Genomic DNA, 16522 nt, shown 5'->3' on the forward strand with positions numbered 1-16522 from the left:
TTTTTAGCTCGTATTTAGCTCTGTACATAATGATAAAAACATCGCAGTAATAATTCTATTTTAATAAATTTGTCAATATACTTAGCATATTTATAAATCTTAATAATTATTATTTTCAACTTGAGAATAAATTTGTAAAAGTAACAAAAAGATTTGACAATTTCTATTCTGATTATATTATTTTAATAACGTATTGAATTTGTTTATGTCTAAAATTTGCATATAAAACTCGATTAGGTTAGTATATTAGTATGAAGGAAATACTTATAGATGGCGCTGAAATTATGCGAGTCATTTCGCATCGTATGTTTCCTTTCTATGAAATTTTTGTGCACCAAGTTTCTTCACGTCAATACGCGGGTAATGTAGTAGTAGTAGTGTGATTCTGTGTCCCAAAGCAAATAAATCTGAAGAAAAAGTAAATCTGGCATCTTCATTTAATTATATATACAGAGAGGATAATTACGAGATATGGTAAATGTCACGAAGGGCATTTTAGTTGAATGGTACGTTTTTGTTTATTTATAGCAAAAATAATTTCTTGACAGTTAACAGGATATGAAACTTAACTAAGAGAGATTCATTCTTTATAATCCAAGTCCTCAGGAATGTTGAATTGTTTATTGAGATCTTCCTCCACGATGTTAAATTTATTCTTGCACCAGCTCTGTACAGCAAAAATGTTGTCTGTCCATGTGTTGGTTGCATCTTTGTACTTCTATAAAATGTTTCATATTATATTACATTTTCATTTATTATTTTGAGATATATTTTAATGCTATTGCACCTGTGCTTTCCGATTCATTTCTGCAATTGCTTCTGGGTCAACACCGCTGAATTTAGCAATTTGATTCTTTATTTCCTGTTCTTCTTTTCTCAGTTGTTCGATTTCCTTCAGTAAGGTTTGTCTCTCTTCTGTGTCACTCTTCAATTCCTGTAATAAACAAAAATGCTTTAGATACTTAAGCAGAAAATGTTAGATTTAACTTAAATATAATTTTGTTACTAATTTTCATATTACTTTTTCCTTTTGTATCTCTGCTTTTAACTTTTCAAGCTTAAATTCAGCCTCAACCACCTTTTTGTTTGTATCAGCTATTCTGTGCTCTGTTGCAGTGATATTTTCTCTGTAGAACAGATGTTTTTTGAGTATTTTAGTTATGGTTTAAACATAGCAATATAACTGTCTCTCAATATTACCCTGGAAACCTCCAAAAGTACACAGAAGTGCCAATTTTCTCCGATCGTACCAAACCGTCATCTACTAACGCTTGTAGTACGCCGTTGACAGATTGCTGCACAATGTTTTTTTCTTTTGGTGCAATTTTCTCAATTTCTTTTAGCGTAAAGAATTCCTTCTTCTCATAAAAGAGTTGTAGCATCCTCAGACGTTTCTCATCAAGAGAGACACCTTTTCTCTTAGACATGGCTCCTATATGTTTAGAAAATCGCAAACATTAAATAATTGTACAAAAATATGTGTTCAGTGATGCGGCTATGAAACAATTTCTTCTACATCTGGATGAAACATCAGCATTGGGAAGGAAATTCATAATTCAAGATTTGGATGAGAGACACTTATTTATATCCGCTGATATATTAGAGATTCTACAGACAAAAGTGGATGACTTAATGGATCAGATATCATTCCCACTGGCAGAGAAAGGAATATAAACAGAACAAGACGAGATTTGCTTTCTTAGATTTAGTACTATAAGTTGAAATAAAGATGGCTCGAGAATCTGGTAGAATAAAAGATGCGATTCAGAAGAGAATCCTCGACGACGCTGCGCGTAAGCGCAGACAGAAGAAAGCCTTGGAAGCCTTAGAGCAAGATAACTTTCACGATGATCCACACGCTGACTTAGGTGTGACATAAAAATATCTTCTCTTCAATATTTTAAGATAAAAGGTATAACCGATTTTCTCCTTTTAGTTATGAGCAAGAAAGCGCCAAAATTTCAAGAAACACTAGACAGCAGAGGTGTTAGAAAAAAGAAAACACGCTCTGCTGAATATTACAAACAACGCTTTCGTAAGACTTTCGCTCAACTTGTTGAGGAGGATCTGAATATAAATCCCAATCCACCCAATTATGTTTGTGCTCAAGTACCACCATCTCGCTTCCCAGAGAGACATTTCTGTGCAGTATGCGGTTTTCTTAGCAATTATACATGTATACCCTGTGGTGCTAGATATTGCTGCACAAAGTGCCTAGGTACTCATCTCGATACTAGGTGTATGAAATGGACAGTTTAAAGAATTTTGGCTATATTAATAAATTGAAAGTGCGTACACGTTATTTTGACAATAAAGTATAAGAGAAAGTTTTGATATTAAAAAATAAATATAAATTTTTATTTAAGTTTCAAATAATAACATACCTTATTTATTTAATCCAAGATTTAAAATCATATAGTTTAATTAAAAAAACAACTGCGAATAATCACCCACTGTTTATAAACAATGTTTATAAATGCTGATTTAACACAAGCTAAAGTCGAAAATTAAACTTGACAGTTTGACAATCGTTGTCAGTTATATTTGAGGTAGATTGCAAAAAAAATGGATTGTTAATTTAATTGAATAATCTCGTACATTCATTTATAAAACGGTTATAAACTTACACTTTGTTTTTATAACAAATCATCAAAGCTCCCCTGTCTTCGCGATTTTGTTTTTATAGATTTGATGTGTTTACGAACCAAATGTCAGCTGAAATCTTTCCAATAGAAAACATTTTCTATTAGATATTGATATTTCAGATTAGAACGCGATGTGAATTGACCATTAGACTGAAGTTGGAAATTTTTTGCTACTTTGTTGGTAATGAACTAGTATAAAATTTTTGTACGTTCTGGCAACACTGGTGGGACATACACGACGGAATGGTGTCGTGACGAAGCGTATGCAATACAACGCAGTCGTTGGAGAGCATCGGAAAGCGTAGTTTATCCTGGTATTTTCACACAGCGAAAGAGAACACGTCCTGTCGTCTATGTGTGATTATCGCGCGTTATCGCCGCACTCGCCATATAGGTTATAGTAACGTGTGCGTAAGATCGGGGTAATAACCTGAAAGCCAGAGAGAAAGAGAGGGAGAGAGAGAGAAAGCGAAGAAAGGAGCGAGAGGGAGAGTGTGTACGGTTAATATATCGATCTTTTGTTATGTATTTCCACGCGGAACATTTGCGCGAGTGATAAGAGCGACCGAAGAAAGGAGAGAGAAAGATAGAACGAGAGAAGAGTGGCAGAGGAGAACAAAGAAAGAAAAAGAGTGAGGTTAGGCACCTCTTTTTCTTTTTCTGTTCTTTTTTTACTGAAATCTTTTTTTCTTTCTTTTTTTTCATTATAAAACAGTTATCTTCTCAACGGTATAGTTTGCGCGATTCATCTTGATGACTCAACGATGTTGATGAGTGTTCCGTGTATCTCAAAGATACTCGGAAACGTCACGCTTATCTCGTGGCATTTATCCCGACGATCATCTGATCACTCGTGATTTCGTTTGTCAACAATTCGATTTGCTGAAAATTGTTTCGCGAGGGAAACGTAAATTTCGTTACGGATCATCGGCTCGTATGAGCGCGAAAGTCGAATCGACATCATTCGATCGTAATAAGCAGCGTATTTATAGAAGACGCTGTATAACGTATGTTCTGATAACAATATCACGCGATGAAGGACAAAGCGCTTCCGTGATGACAATAACGCGATTACGATGTTTGAAAATTGATTACAGCCGGTCGATTTTATTTGAAAAATAACCTTTTTTGTTATTTTATGTTCTTGCGATAATCATCGATACTGCGCTCTTGTCAATGTTTGTTTTGAGATAAATAAACTAACGATGAGATAAGAGGTGAAAAAATAAATAGGATAGGGAAAAGAAAGAAATGTAAATTTTCGAAGCAAAACAGCCACTTCTTCGAATTGTGAAACTTGCGCGAAGACGGACGTTCGATAATTAAGAATTCGATAATTAGCGCGCGATAATTAAGAAATCAATAATTAGGAGTATTTTAATTTGAAGTCATTCGTGAGTTTCATTTTTCGTGCGATACGCGATACGCGAAAATTTTATTTCGATCGTTGCATTTGGCGAAACAGCATTAGGAGCAAAAATGGAAAATTTATTAAGATAACAAACAACGAAATAACGTTAATTATTTTTGCACTGTTACGGTATCGAAATAGGAATTTAACATAATTGCGTCGATTTGAATACTTGATGAGATCTACGAGAATCGCGCGACCGTTTAATTGCAGAGATAATCATCGCCGCACGTCCGTTATTAATTATGACGACCCTAGAATCGCAGTCAGATGAGAGTCATCTCGATAAGCTGCTGCACGTGGAATGGGATGGTACGGCCTCCGGATCGTCTGGGTGTACGTTTTCCGAAGGACTGAGCCCGCTGAGGTGTCAAATGGCCGGACATCCCTTCAATGGCGAAAAGCACACAATCGGTAAATCTAATCCGTAAAATTTCGCACTTCCGCGCAAAATTTAAAATTATAATAAAGTTAATATAAGTACAACAAAGTATGATAAGCATAGTAATTGACAGGAAAACTTGAGATTTGTGATAAAGTTGATGAAATTGATATAAATTTTTTAGTATATTGAGAATATAAATTCTAAACTTGACTTTTCTATTTTTTTTAGCTAAAATTGAGATATGAACTGTTCAAAAGGTGAAATTTGTTTAAAATTTAAATATTTTTATCTTTAACATATGTATATATATGTGTAAAATAATAGAATTTTTATTGACAATAATTTAGAATTTTTTAATATTAGCGACATACCAGTGGTATATTTGATTATTCGCTTTTGATTTAGTTCTGAAATGATTTGATTACTTTAATCTTTTATTTGTATTGCGTGTGTGTTTTCGTTTATATTGTGTACAAGTGCTAATATGGTCGACCTACACATTTGTACAGATTATTATTTTGAAATACTTTCGCGCATTACGATACTGATTGTAAAATAAAGACATAAAAAATTTTTTATATTAGTTTAATGATGAGTTTTATATCAGTTAAATATACTAGTAAATATATTTATCGATACTATTTACATTGCTTGTATGTATTAGATAATTTTATGAAAAATTGTTTGTGATCGCAGGCATGTTGGTCTGCAAACGAACTAGACATGTACTGAAACCGGCGACTAAAGCGATCATTGGGGAAAGAGAAATTGCGTTCTACGAGAACTTGACGAAGTCTCGAGATCCCACGATAGCGCAACTAAAACAGTTCGTTCCACATTATTATGGCACGACAGAACTACGAGTCTTTAACAAACGTAAGGATTCTCTTTGCCAGATTAAATATATTTTTTGTAAATTAATTAAAATAACATTTAACTTTTGAAAGAAGAATATATATAATATAAAACGTAACATTATTAACAAGAATTAATGAATTAATCGGACGGATAATAATTTTTTTTGAGATCCCGTCCAATCGTTATTAGTCATTGTTTCGACTTACGTTATTAACCGATGACAGGTACGAAGTTTCTCACGCTTAAGGATATCACGGAGGGCATGGCCGAGCCATGTGTGATGGATATCAAGATCGGCCGCCGCACGTGGGATCCTTTAGCCACACCAGAGAAGAGGGCAACGGAAGAATTCAAGTATGCCGAATCGAAGCGTGCTTATGGTTTTTGTATAACCGGTTTTCAAGTATATTGTCTCTCCACTGGACGATTAAAAAAATTTGACAGAGATTATGGCAAGAAACTCGATGCCATGGGCGTCGTAGAAGGTATCTGCTTTAGAGTTTTAGGAGACATACGAAGTCGATAAGAAAAAAAAATAACTGTCATCTCCGGTGCTAAACAAATGAATCCAATGATTCATGAATACTAAAAGTTTATTTCAGGACGTAGGGAGTAGTGAGTTTTCTTAAATAACCGAGATAACGAGTTGCCCGCCTCCGATTCGAGCACGGCTAAGGCTAAGTCTCTTTAATTCACTGATTATCGGTCGGAAATCGAAAAATTCATGTATTCCAATTTGCGGATACTAGTAGAACGGATTTCGACTCTAGAACGTTGACAGGAATTATTAACGCAATTTCGTTAATGCCTCCAAAAATTTTATTTCAACAATTAGACTTAATTCATACTGTATTCCATTTTCTTTTTGCATCGTGTAATTTTCTGGTATTATATATTAAATCATACTGTCGTTAAATTAATAACAATTTCATGTCGACGTTCTAGAGTCAGTATTAGTAGTTATTTCGGGCACTTTACGTCGATAATGCGACGAAAAGACGGATTTTTGCGATATATCGTGCGATTTAGCGATAAGACTTCATTAAGCTTCCCGTCATTTGGAACCGCGTTAAAATCCTTCTTCTTGTCCTCACGCAGCGATGAAAACTTTCTTGAATATAACACCTGAGAGACCGGCCAGTCAACGGTTGATCGTGGAGCTGCTGTCAGTCCTGGGAAGGATCATCTTGTTCTTCCGCATGCAGCGGAAGTACCGCTTCTACTCCAGCTCGCTTCTGGTCGCCTACGATGCTCAACCATTGCGGCAGCAATGTCGTTTGAACAATGAAAATTCCAGCGACCCGATGGAATCTTCTAGAACTGGATCTGCCTCTTCCCCGTCGGCGAGTTTGGAGGAGTCGAACGCGGATATTAGCGAGGAGCAGAACTCGGAGGCCACCCTAGAGGCGCATAGACCGATGCTCAAAAGGAGCGTAAGTCTCAACAAAGGACTCGTGTCGATAGCGCACGAGGAGGTGTCGGATCAGAGCGGGTCTTCCAATCCGCCACAGGTGGAGCAAATTTGTCGATCCTGTCCGAGTCAGTTTTCGCTTGCGCACGCAGACGCGAACAACGTCAACGACGCGATGACGAATAATCGCGATGCTCCGACGGATGAAAAGGACGACAACTGCAGCTGGGTACGAGTGAATATGATCGATTTCACACACGTTTTCCCAGCGGAAGATGATACCGGTTTGGATTTGAATTATCTGGAAGGCATCGAGAATCTGATCAAGCTCCTCAAAACGTTCCTCAAGCGCGCTCGCGAGCGCGACTCCGAGTAAGGAGAGCCTCGCGCACAACCGTCGCGCAATTCAATCGTTCTTCTTATCGACAATGATGTTATCACTTGCGACGAAGTTCCCGGCAGTGAACGGAAAAAGTTAGATGGAGAGGGTAATTCGGACGATTAAAATTGCGAAAACGTCGGTTTTGTTATCGGACACTGGCACGACGGAAGATGGAATAATCGGTAACGACGAGATCTTTGACAACGATAATCGTCAGGCTGAGAGAGGACATGGTTCACTGAGAAAAGCTGTTGTAGCAATATCTCCGAGAAAGAGAGACGAGAAATACGAAGATTTACATAGAAAAGATATGAAAGTTTATAAAATAAAAATACAGAGGATGTAGTTATATTAATGTGAACATGTATGTATGTCTCTCGAAAGTCGGATTTCGGCAACAATTACTCGATAGAGTAAACTAGGAACGAAAATAATTTCTGCAGAATTCAAATGTTAATGCAGAAACAGAATAACAATATAATTCAATCGGGCACACAATCAATTCTGAATGGACTCCAAAAATACGTCTTCTTTAAGGTACAATAATTAAGATTTTTATACTTTGTCAAAAAAAAAATCGTAACACGATGTATAGAATGTCTAGGAATTTCATACGTTCGACTGTCCATTTGTGCCGTATAAAGACCTGATTTGAAAAATAGAGCTTGGACGCTCGATAGAGAGCACCTCATTGTAAATTTCCAACAATCGTTCGAATGATGTTTATACTACGACGACAATAAGTCACACTTTGCAAATACACATCGTACTGCGACGGGCACACATTGTACTGACAGAAAGTTTTTCAAAAGGGACGTAACATTATTGATTTTGCCATGTTACAAAAATCTTTATATTGTACGCATTATGTGATAAAAGTGCAGATAATTTGTAATTATTACAGCAGCAATAAACCATTACGATGTCAAGTGGAACACGAATGTTCATTGAAAATTTTACTGATTTTCACGACAGTAACAAAAGAATCTGCGAAAGACGACAGAAACTCGTCCCGTTCGTTACATCTACAAAATTTATAGCTATTAATATAATTATTTATCATTTTAATTAGTATTTCTGTTTTTGAACAGAGATTCTTGGAGAAACGAGATATATTATGAATAATTTAAACTTTTAACTATTTTAACGCTGTAATTAGTTGAACACGGTGAACTTTCTGAAATGTTTTTAACGTTATTTTTGTTAATAGGTAACGATTATCCATTACATATTGGAAAACAAATTACGTTTAAGTAAATGTTTCAAGAATATTGATTCTTGACTTCGGAAAACACTCATCACTGATAAAAATTGATATAAAATGTGTACAGAAAGATATGCATTTTTCAATTTCAACAACGAAGTTTAATTCGCGTCTGCCAAATCGTGTCCTCTTAACATCAACAATTCTGAGTGTTTCTTCTTGCAGCTATTCTTGATAACGGGATGCATCAACACGTAGACGTGGTGTTGTATAATATTTTATTCGCCATTCACTCATAAACAGTTTTTACAGGTCGTCGCCGATCGGCGGACGCGCCACTGCGACGTAATCAACTGCGATAATAATTAATAATAATAATTTGTTTAATCTCTCGTATAACACTTATAGTACACGCGCGCGCGCGTACGTTCTATGCGCACACATGTTGTGTGTATGTATATATATATATATATATATATATAAGAATGCGCGTATATAAAATACGCGCACAGACACATGTATATACATATATAGATTATTCACGATCATGTTTTTCATCTCTCGCTACACTTTTCTTTCGCTTTCATTTGCTTTATTAACTCACTTTCCCAATTTCGCTTAGTGATTTAATCGTGGAACTAATCTGATCGGAACTATTCGATGTACACTGCACCTTCGCTTCTCTAACGAAATCATATCTGGCTTCTTTGGAATTATTTTTTATTAATTTTCACATAAAGATCGATAAAAGAGGCACGATCAAAAATATCGGGTCGCGAAATTGAGAATCCAGACAGGCGAAGTTAGCTTTATTATGAATCGATAGAAACTTAAATATGCCATTGAGAAATTAATTAGTTACAATCGCGACGCGATTGTATAATCAGTTTATAATCAACTGACGATTGATGATTAATTGAACAAATTTGCGACGATCGATCGCTGGCGATGCGAATAGCCGAAATTTTGTCAATTTGCTCTCCTCGTTTCCCGTCCGACAATGTCGGATAATTCGTGTCGTATCGCGCGCGATCAGCAAATTAATTGAACAAGCGCGCGACAAAGTAGACGATAATAATATAAGTAGCCCTATATCACATAATAAACGCAAGGCGCAACAATAAATATTGCAAAAACGCATTAAATAGCTAAGTGTGTAACGCGATAGTTCCGTAGGAAACAGCGGATTCTGTTAGTGCGTGTACGATAAAATATGCGTCATACTAGGCTAATAATTGTTATACAGCATAATCGAAATATTTTTCTCTTTCACTCTCTTTATACACACACACACACAATTCTCTCTTTCTCTCTCATTCAATTTCTAATTACATAGGTATAATTACAAAGCGATTGGATTTAAACGATTCCATGATCGTTCGCGTGTGTTTTCAACCGTCGCTGCGTTTTCCGCGATTTCTAGGTAAACGAGTGAAATAAAAACCTTGGTAAGAAGGGCAAATCGCTTCGCTACGAGGCAAATGGCAATAACGACGACGAGGCATGCGATCCGACTTTGACGAAAAGTTCGGCTGTTTCGTCGATCACTCGTCGACGAGCGCTCTTCCGCATTCTCGCGTTCGCATTCTTTCGCACATACTTCCTGCACGCGTATTACAGTAATTAGTCTCCCTGTAACGCTATAATTAACGGTTAATTCATCGGTAATTACTTTAGTTGCTTTATTAGCTGCTACTTTCATTTAGTTCGATATATTTAACGTATATAACTATATAAATACAGCAGGCATTCGTTTATATATTTACAGATCGATCAACGCGCGTTTCCTTTCTTTTTCACTCATTCTCTCCATCATTCTCACATTATACCTCTTAGCTCTTTAGCATATCCGCCTACCTTTCTCCTTCCATTCTCGCGCTGCGATAATTTCAGCGGCGAAGGAGCGGGCTGTGTTAGACAAAAATCGCTCCATTAACGCTTTCAGTCTTACAGAATTCCAATTACTTAACGATTCAGACCATTTTTAACGTGTTAATCAACATTTTTGCAAGCGTGTTAAGCACGCGTGACAGCTGCTGTGTACCAACAATATTAATAATAACATACCAGCAACATAAAGTGGGACAATTGATATCAGTCGCGCGCCTCGCGTCAGATCTCGCGCCGAGCGGCGCGAAATGCGTTTACCGTTTCGCCGCGACAGATTAATACCTGCACGCCGGGATCCCGGCGTCACGCGAAACTAATATCAGCAGACGATCGACGGAGGTCGAAGACCCGCGGCATCGACGGATAAGGACCGAGAGCTGCGCGCGTACGATCTACCTACGCGCGCTCGGTCCTCTCGCGTGAATGCGCTGCCTAAATTTGCCCGACAAAGGCCGCCACGAAATTGAAGAATTACGACGGTAAATTCGAACAATTGCACGCCTGGCCCACGCTGAATTAGGCTCTTTGCCGTAGCGACGAGATCGCCGGGCATCGCCGCCGGCGATCTCGCCTGTCCGCCCGCTCTCACCGGATTTCGATCTTATTAGCGCACTGAAAGGAAGGACTTCTCGAACAATGGCGCGTCCGATTACGAAAGCGAATCGGACCTGTCGTGCACCGTTGTTCACCGATTCAATGGATCTAAGTGATCCAATTGAAACTGCAATTTAAAACGGGCTCGAATGCCGAATTTCTCTAATTACGGGCAATTTCGCAACAATGCGCTTATTATCTAAACACGCGATGGAGCGATATTCGAAATCCGCAGCAGATCGATAAAAAAAAAACATCGTACATAAATAACTCGCAGATACATAATTAAATTGTTAATAACATCCAAGGTCTATTTTTGCGCATAAATTATTTTAATTTTGGCTTTCATTAGCACCGTGACGCAGCATTGATAATTATTATTAAACCCTACTGTGAGGCGTCGAGTCTTTTAGATTCTTTTGGATGACATTGCGCAATGCTTCTTTAATTTTTAGAATTCTTTGGAAAGAAATAGAGATCGTCAAGTTTTCGATCTTCGCCGCCCGAATGTAATACTTTACGTTCCCGAAATCTCGGGAAGTAAAATTAGCGCGTGCAGCATATTATTATAACTTATAGAAAAATCGTTCGAAATAGATAGAGAAATATATTAAATATTTATGTTAAATACAGTAGATATATATATTCTAAAGCTTCCGAAAGACCCATTAATGACCGAATCAGTAATAATCGTCATTCATTCTAGAATTATCTCACCACATTTTCGTCACTTTCAATTTTCATCCGCACTAAATATACTCGCGATCCCGCTCCTTCGCCCAGTGTGTTATCTTAACGATGTAGGGTAAACGTTTACAAACCTGCGAGATATCTTCGTAGAGTTCACGTGGAAACGTTAGAGGCGAGAATACGTGGCACAAGAAATTACAAAAGGAGAAGAAGAAAGTCCTGCTCTTTTTTGCTCCTTTCTTTCTCACACACGCATACACACGCGCACGCTATTACCGGGAAGGTGCCCGGTTTCGCGCCCTTATTCGCGGACGGCCGCTCTAGTTGCTCTCCCCCTCTCGTCCCGGAGGAGCGACGACGCGACGCTACGGCCAGGGATATTCAGAAAGGCACTCAACCCTCCTCAAAGATCCGAAAATCAAATGTACAAGACGAATACGGCGTCGCCGTAGCGTCGCGACTCGCGCGGCCGTCATTCGCGGAGAAACCAAATGGTATCCCGTTGTTCACTAGCTACATTACTTTCTTACAGTAACTGACATAGAGCCACTCAGGATAATTGAGACGAAGGATGAATCGACATTGTTAGCTTAATAATGGCGATGGATTTTTCAACTATGCGAATAAAGATGCGACGTTGAGTAAATTATTCTACCATTCGGCACAAGGCGATTATCATGAGAACACTAATAGAAATAATTTACAATTATTTAAATCGTCAAAGATAAAATTATCTTTTCTTCACAGTTGTTAACATTATTCCGACGGGAAAATATTTTATCACGATGCCGTAATCATCGTTGGATTCTCTATTATCCTGATTGACTGAAGCAAACCGCCAGGTTTAATTGCACGTCTCGCCATGAGAATGTTGGTTTCTCAAAAGTTCCTCGATCCCAACTGCGTGTAACACACATTGGAAGCGGTTCGCTTTCGATCTTCTTTTATTTTTTTTTCCCCTCGAGTTGAATGTACGAGTTCTGCGCAAAAACGACGCGATAAATTTCTAATTTTAATAGTCGGATACAAGTCGATCGGTTAATATTATCGTATCACGAGTACTATTGCGAACGATTGGGGTATCGATCCAAAAAAGATCTTGCGCTTAGTCATGGTTACGCTCTGGGTGCTAAAAAACAGCATCAAAGATTCGAGATCGAATTCATCGATCGTGGATCATCGACAATGACATCAATCACCGAAATTATCACTGAATTAATCGTGAGAAACATAAAAAAAATAGAATAAAAGTTCATCATTATTAGAAAAAAATTTGAAAAATAAAAAATTCTCTACTTAAAAATACTTCGCAAAAGTATTCAAAAGGACAAATCCAATGTTTACCGCGCGTAAAGCAATTTTCGGTTGGAACGTATCAAACTCGCAATATCCCAGGATTGTTCTCGGTCTCATTAATTACAATTAATTTGTGCGTTCGTTATTATAACGGGCTGTTCGTTAGCGGGAAGAGAGGCGCGCTGGTTTGGCACGTTGGTTACTTTTAATAGTTAGCTAACACAGCGACGAGATTGCGAAAACTCACGTGACTCGTTGCAACGAGCAAAATCGTCATCGCGCTCAACTATTGATCGAGTTCGTTATATCGGTCCTGAATATAAATAGACACATTTTTTTGAGAACACGCAAGATGATATAAAAATATGTCATGCTGCTGTCGTCGAATTTAATACCTTTCGCAATTGTCACGCACGATGCGACTTTTTTTGCAACAAATCATTTTAACGTTGCTGTGCACTGTGCCGCGAAAAGATATGTATAAATCAAAACTGTCACTATTAATTAAATTTCATTATAAGTTAAAAAGCTGAAAAAGTAAAAATATAATCTCATTCAACTTAATTTGTGTCTCTGATTTGAAATTATAACAAAATATGTATTTAATAAATAGAAAAAAAAAACGTGCCGATTATGTTGGCGAATGTCGAACGATCCACAATCGATGATTTCGAGATTGGTTTACAATCTAAAACGATTACGTATTTATGTATCTTAGAATTTACGGCAATTACGAACAGTCTACTAAATCGAAGAGTGCTGTGGCGGGAGCGAATCGCGTTTCTTTCCGTTTCGACGTCGTTCGGCTAATTTGTTGGCTGCGTTAAGAAGGCCCCTTTTTCTAGGAAGGAAAAGTGGAAGATAAATCACAGAAGTACATATATATATATACGCACGCGCAGAGTGGACACGCATCGCGCAATAGTGTACTCTGTAGTACTCAAGGATCTCGTAGCGAGCAATAATCGCCGCGCGAGTAAATCAGTTTTTGTTCGCGTATAACTGGCGTTTTTTGGCAGTTAACTTTACGTATATAATATATATATATGTATATATGGCATGCGCGTTATCACCGACGCTGGGTGATTATGGTTTTCCCCGCCTCGTCATTTTTTTTATAATAATCTGTATAACATCGACGACGGCGACGACGTGCTGCGAACGACTAAGCGCGGCGACGTCGCCGGCGAAAAAGACACTTTTTCTTCTGTTTTATACAAAAAAAAAAAAAAGAAAAGAAAAAAAAGAAAACCGGAAAACAGCGCGCGAGAAATACGAGGCACACTAAACGTAGCTGCTGTTTGGTACGGCCGCGCAATTTGCGGCCGATCGGCTCGTGAGTGACGATATCCGTACGACTTCTGCGAGTCGTAGGAAGTGAAGGTAAAATACTTTCGTACGTATTCTCGCTTGGCATTCGGCACCGAACGTGACTGTGCGAATCTTGTGTGGATACCGAATGTATTTTTAATTCGTTCAAGTAACCGGATATCGGGCAGAGATCAACTGGGAAAAAGAAATATAAAAGTAGGAATCAAAATTTTTTTAAAATTCTACTACAAACACCTCAGCAGTGCTAAAAAAAAAAAAAAAAACGTTCGATCCACGCGTTAAAAAATTGGAACGTATTTTTTTTTTCAATTCTATAATTTTTTGATCTTCGCGATTGGCGAAGGGAGCTTGAAAAGCTTGAAAGGCGAGGTACTTTCACGTCAAAAAATTCCAACCAAGACGTCTAATCATCCTGGATCCGTAATGTGGGTCGAACCGTCACGTTTGGCGCTTAATGCCGCTTATATATAGGGGCGAGAATACGGGCTTCGTTACCGGTTATCTATCGGAATCATCGGCGCACCATCAGCTTCTCTCCGTCCGTGAATCCTCCCGTTACAATTACAGTCTTTCCCCAGGCGCGCTCTCGTCCGTCGACTCGTTCGTCAATTCGCGACTAACAAAATGTACACCCCGATACAACAAAGTGGAGACGACGAAGCCGCTTTTCAGAGCCACGTGCGACACACTTTTCCCCTCTCGCGAAAAACAAACTCGGACTCGGATAGCGGACTCGTCGGCCTTCGGATCGGAGGAGTCGTGTCCGGCGATCGATGGCTGCCGCGACCATCCTGCATTCTTATGTAATACTAACACAGCGCGAATACTCTTGTTCGAGACGAAAAATCTTCTCGGGGGAGAGGGGAGGGGGGGGGTCGCGATTTTAGGCCTAATACGTTTTGCGACTTCGCTGCGAGGAAGCGTGCGTAAAGTCAGTAAAATAACGCTTGCTTTCGGCATCTCTCTAAATGGACTGCGATTATTCAGCTTTGGCCAGTGACTTTATTGCGTGACTTATCGCGTTTTCGCACAATTGATTTCTTTGCAAATTTGAGCAATGACAACGTAATATTTTTTCGCTAATAACTTTTTGCCTGCGGCGATATCTCTCTCTTTCTCTCACGTAATTCTGAATAAAATAAAATCACAAATTTCCTTCGGAAAAAAAAAAAAAAAAAAAAAAAAGTGAAATACTGACCTGCAATCTTTTCGGGCTCTTGGACTCGAACTCTGGGGGCGATAATGTATTACTTCTCAGATATATTACGTCACGATATTCCGAGGCTAGAATTGATGTCCCTTCGAGTGAGAAGGCTGAATGTTTCATATCGTAAAACGAAAGGAATCCGCCGATTTTAAACAATTCCGCGAATATAAACTGTCGGAAGGAGTGCTATTTAGATTTCAAAACCGTCAGAGGAGAGTATTAACACGGTCCAGTTCCGCGGTATCGATTTCTACGTGCGGAACTGGCGTTTCCGCCGGAAAATTTCACCTCGGAAGCATCGCGAGATTTATTGTCGCGTCTTACAAGCGCGACGTCTCAAGACGCGGCTCGCCCATCGCTCCCTTCGGTTCCTTCCGTTTTCGCCATACGTTCCTCCTCTCTCTCCCTCCCTCCCGCCCTCGTATACTTTTATTTGTCTCGCTTTCTCTCTCTCTCATTTCCCGCGCATCGATATATCACTGAGAACCACCACGTCCTTGCGAGCGGCGGACCGCGGCGGGAAACAGTTCGCTTCGCTGCCCGACACGTCACCGATAAATTATCAACAGCTTTATATAGGATTTCGCGGCGGGCGCTAAAGCGCTCCTCGTCGAATGTTCACGCGCTGGAAGAATGCCGCGCGCGAAACGAATCGGCGCGATCCGCTATACGACCGCTCAACCGCGATAAAATCTAGTCTAACTTTCCTTATCTACATCGTCAACGTTGGCCGTGGCTCGCGATTGCCCCCCCCCCCCCGCCCCCCTCCTCGTTCTAGTGGCGCGGCCGATTAAAAGATACGCGACGCGAGGAGAGTGGCGTGGGCGACAAATGATAGCAGGATTGTCGGCGATCCGCTGTCCACGTTCTCATTGATCTTCACCGACGGATCTGAAACAAAACGTGCTTTATCAAAAATATATTTCTCGATAAACAAAGAAGAAATTTGTTTTCCTTTTATTTCGATGAAAATGAAAAAGAATTTTACTATATTTGCAGATAAAATAAGAATAGTTTTGTTTACTTCAATGTTCCGTAATTGCAGTTGCTTTTTCATCTTTTATAACAATAGATATTTTGATTTTATTTAATTTTAAACAAAAATGTTGGAATCACTTGTTGAAACACGCTCGCTCACGATAATATTTGATTCGCGTCGTATGTTTTAAATTAGAAAAATTTTTTTAGAAATATTGGAACACTTCGCGCGTTACTTT

The 16522-nt window shown here is 38.7% G+C and overlaps 5 protein-coding genes across 13 annotated transcripts in view; 3 read left to right on the forward strand and 2 right to left on the reverse strand.

The window, feature by feature from the left end:
* Positions 1–364: 364 nt before the first annotated feature.
* Positions 365–1674, forward strand: Tfb5 (transcription factor B5). Its single transcript, XM_012366009.2, has 2 exons — positions 365–506; positions 1488–1674. Exons 1-2 carry the CDS (start codon positions 472–474, stop codon positions 1672–1674), a joined length of 222 nt encoding a protein of 73 aa, XP_012221432.1. The 5' UTR covers positions 365–471.
* LOC105671662 (meiotic nuclear division protein 1 homolog) lies at positions 494–2767 on the reverse strand. Of its 3 annotated transcripts, none has more exons than XM_012366004.2 (5): positions 2628–2767; positions 1201–1432; positions 1022–1127; positions 788–934; positions 494–718 (listed from the first exon to the last, which is right to left on the reverse strand). In XM_012366004.2, the coding sequence occupies exons 2-5, from the start codon at positions 1425–1427 to the stop codon at positions 581–583; spliced, it is 618 nt and encodes a 205-aa protein (XP_012221427.1). In that variant the 5' UTR covers positions 1428–1432; positions 2628–2767; the 3' UTR covers positions 494–580. The 3 variants fall into 3 exon arrangements, with proteins under 3 accessions (XP_012221427.1, XP_012221428.1, XP_067206311.1); XM_012366005.2 differs by lacking the exon at positions 2628–2767 and adding an exon at positions 2385–2619; XM_067350210.1 differs by lacking the exon at positions 2628–2767 and having other exon boundaries at positions 1201–1442.
* Positions 1730–2379, forward strand: LOC105671663 (zinc finger HIT domain-containing protein 1). Its single transcript, XM_012366006.2, has 2 exons — positions 1730–1868; positions 1937–2379. Exons 1-2 carry the CDS (start codon positions 1730–1732, stop codon positions 2257–2259), a joined length of 462 nt encoding a protein of 153 aa, XP_012221429.1. The 3' UTR covers positions 2260–2379.
* An 89-nt stretch (positions 2768–2856) lies between the features above and the next one.
* Ipk2 (Inositol phosphate kinase 2) lies at positions 2857–8027 on the forward strand. Of its 7 annotated transcripts, none has more exons than XM_012366003.2 (5): positions 2857–2959; positions 4270–4470; positions 5138–5317; positions 5524–5784; positions 6398–8027. In XM_012366003.2, exons 2-5 carry the CDS (start codon positions 4302–4304, stop codon positions 7084–7086), a joined length of 1299 nt encoding a protein of 432 aa, XP_012221426.1. In that variant the 5' UTR covers positions 2857–2959; positions 4270–4301; the 3' UTR covers positions 7087–8027. The 7 variants fall into 7 exon arrangements, with proteins under 7 accessions (XP_012221426.1, XP_012221422.1, XP_012221424.1 ...); XM_012365999.2 differs by having other exon boundaries at positions 2900–3282; XM_012366001.2 differs by having other exon boundaries at positions 2900–3146.
* A 530-nt stretch (positions 8028–8557) lies between these two features.
* dally (division abnormally delayed protein) overlaps positions 8558–16522 on the reverse strand; it is a 51747-nt gene continuing 43782 nt past the window's right edge. The window contains exon 8 of the mRNA XM_067350180.1: positions 8558–16196. Coding sequence (XP_067206281.1) covers positions 16096–16196 — 101 coding nt within the window. The 3' untranslated portion in view covers positions 8558–16095. The remainder of the gene's footprint in view (positions 16197–16522) is intronic.

Source organism: Linepithema humile, chromosome 2 (assembly GCF_040581485.1).
Source record: "Linepithema humile isolate Giens D197 chromosome 2, Lhum_UNIL_v1.0, whole genome shotgun sequence".
NCBI lineage: Eukaryota > Metazoa > Arthropoda > Insecta > Hymenoptera > Formicidae > Linepithema > Linepithema humile.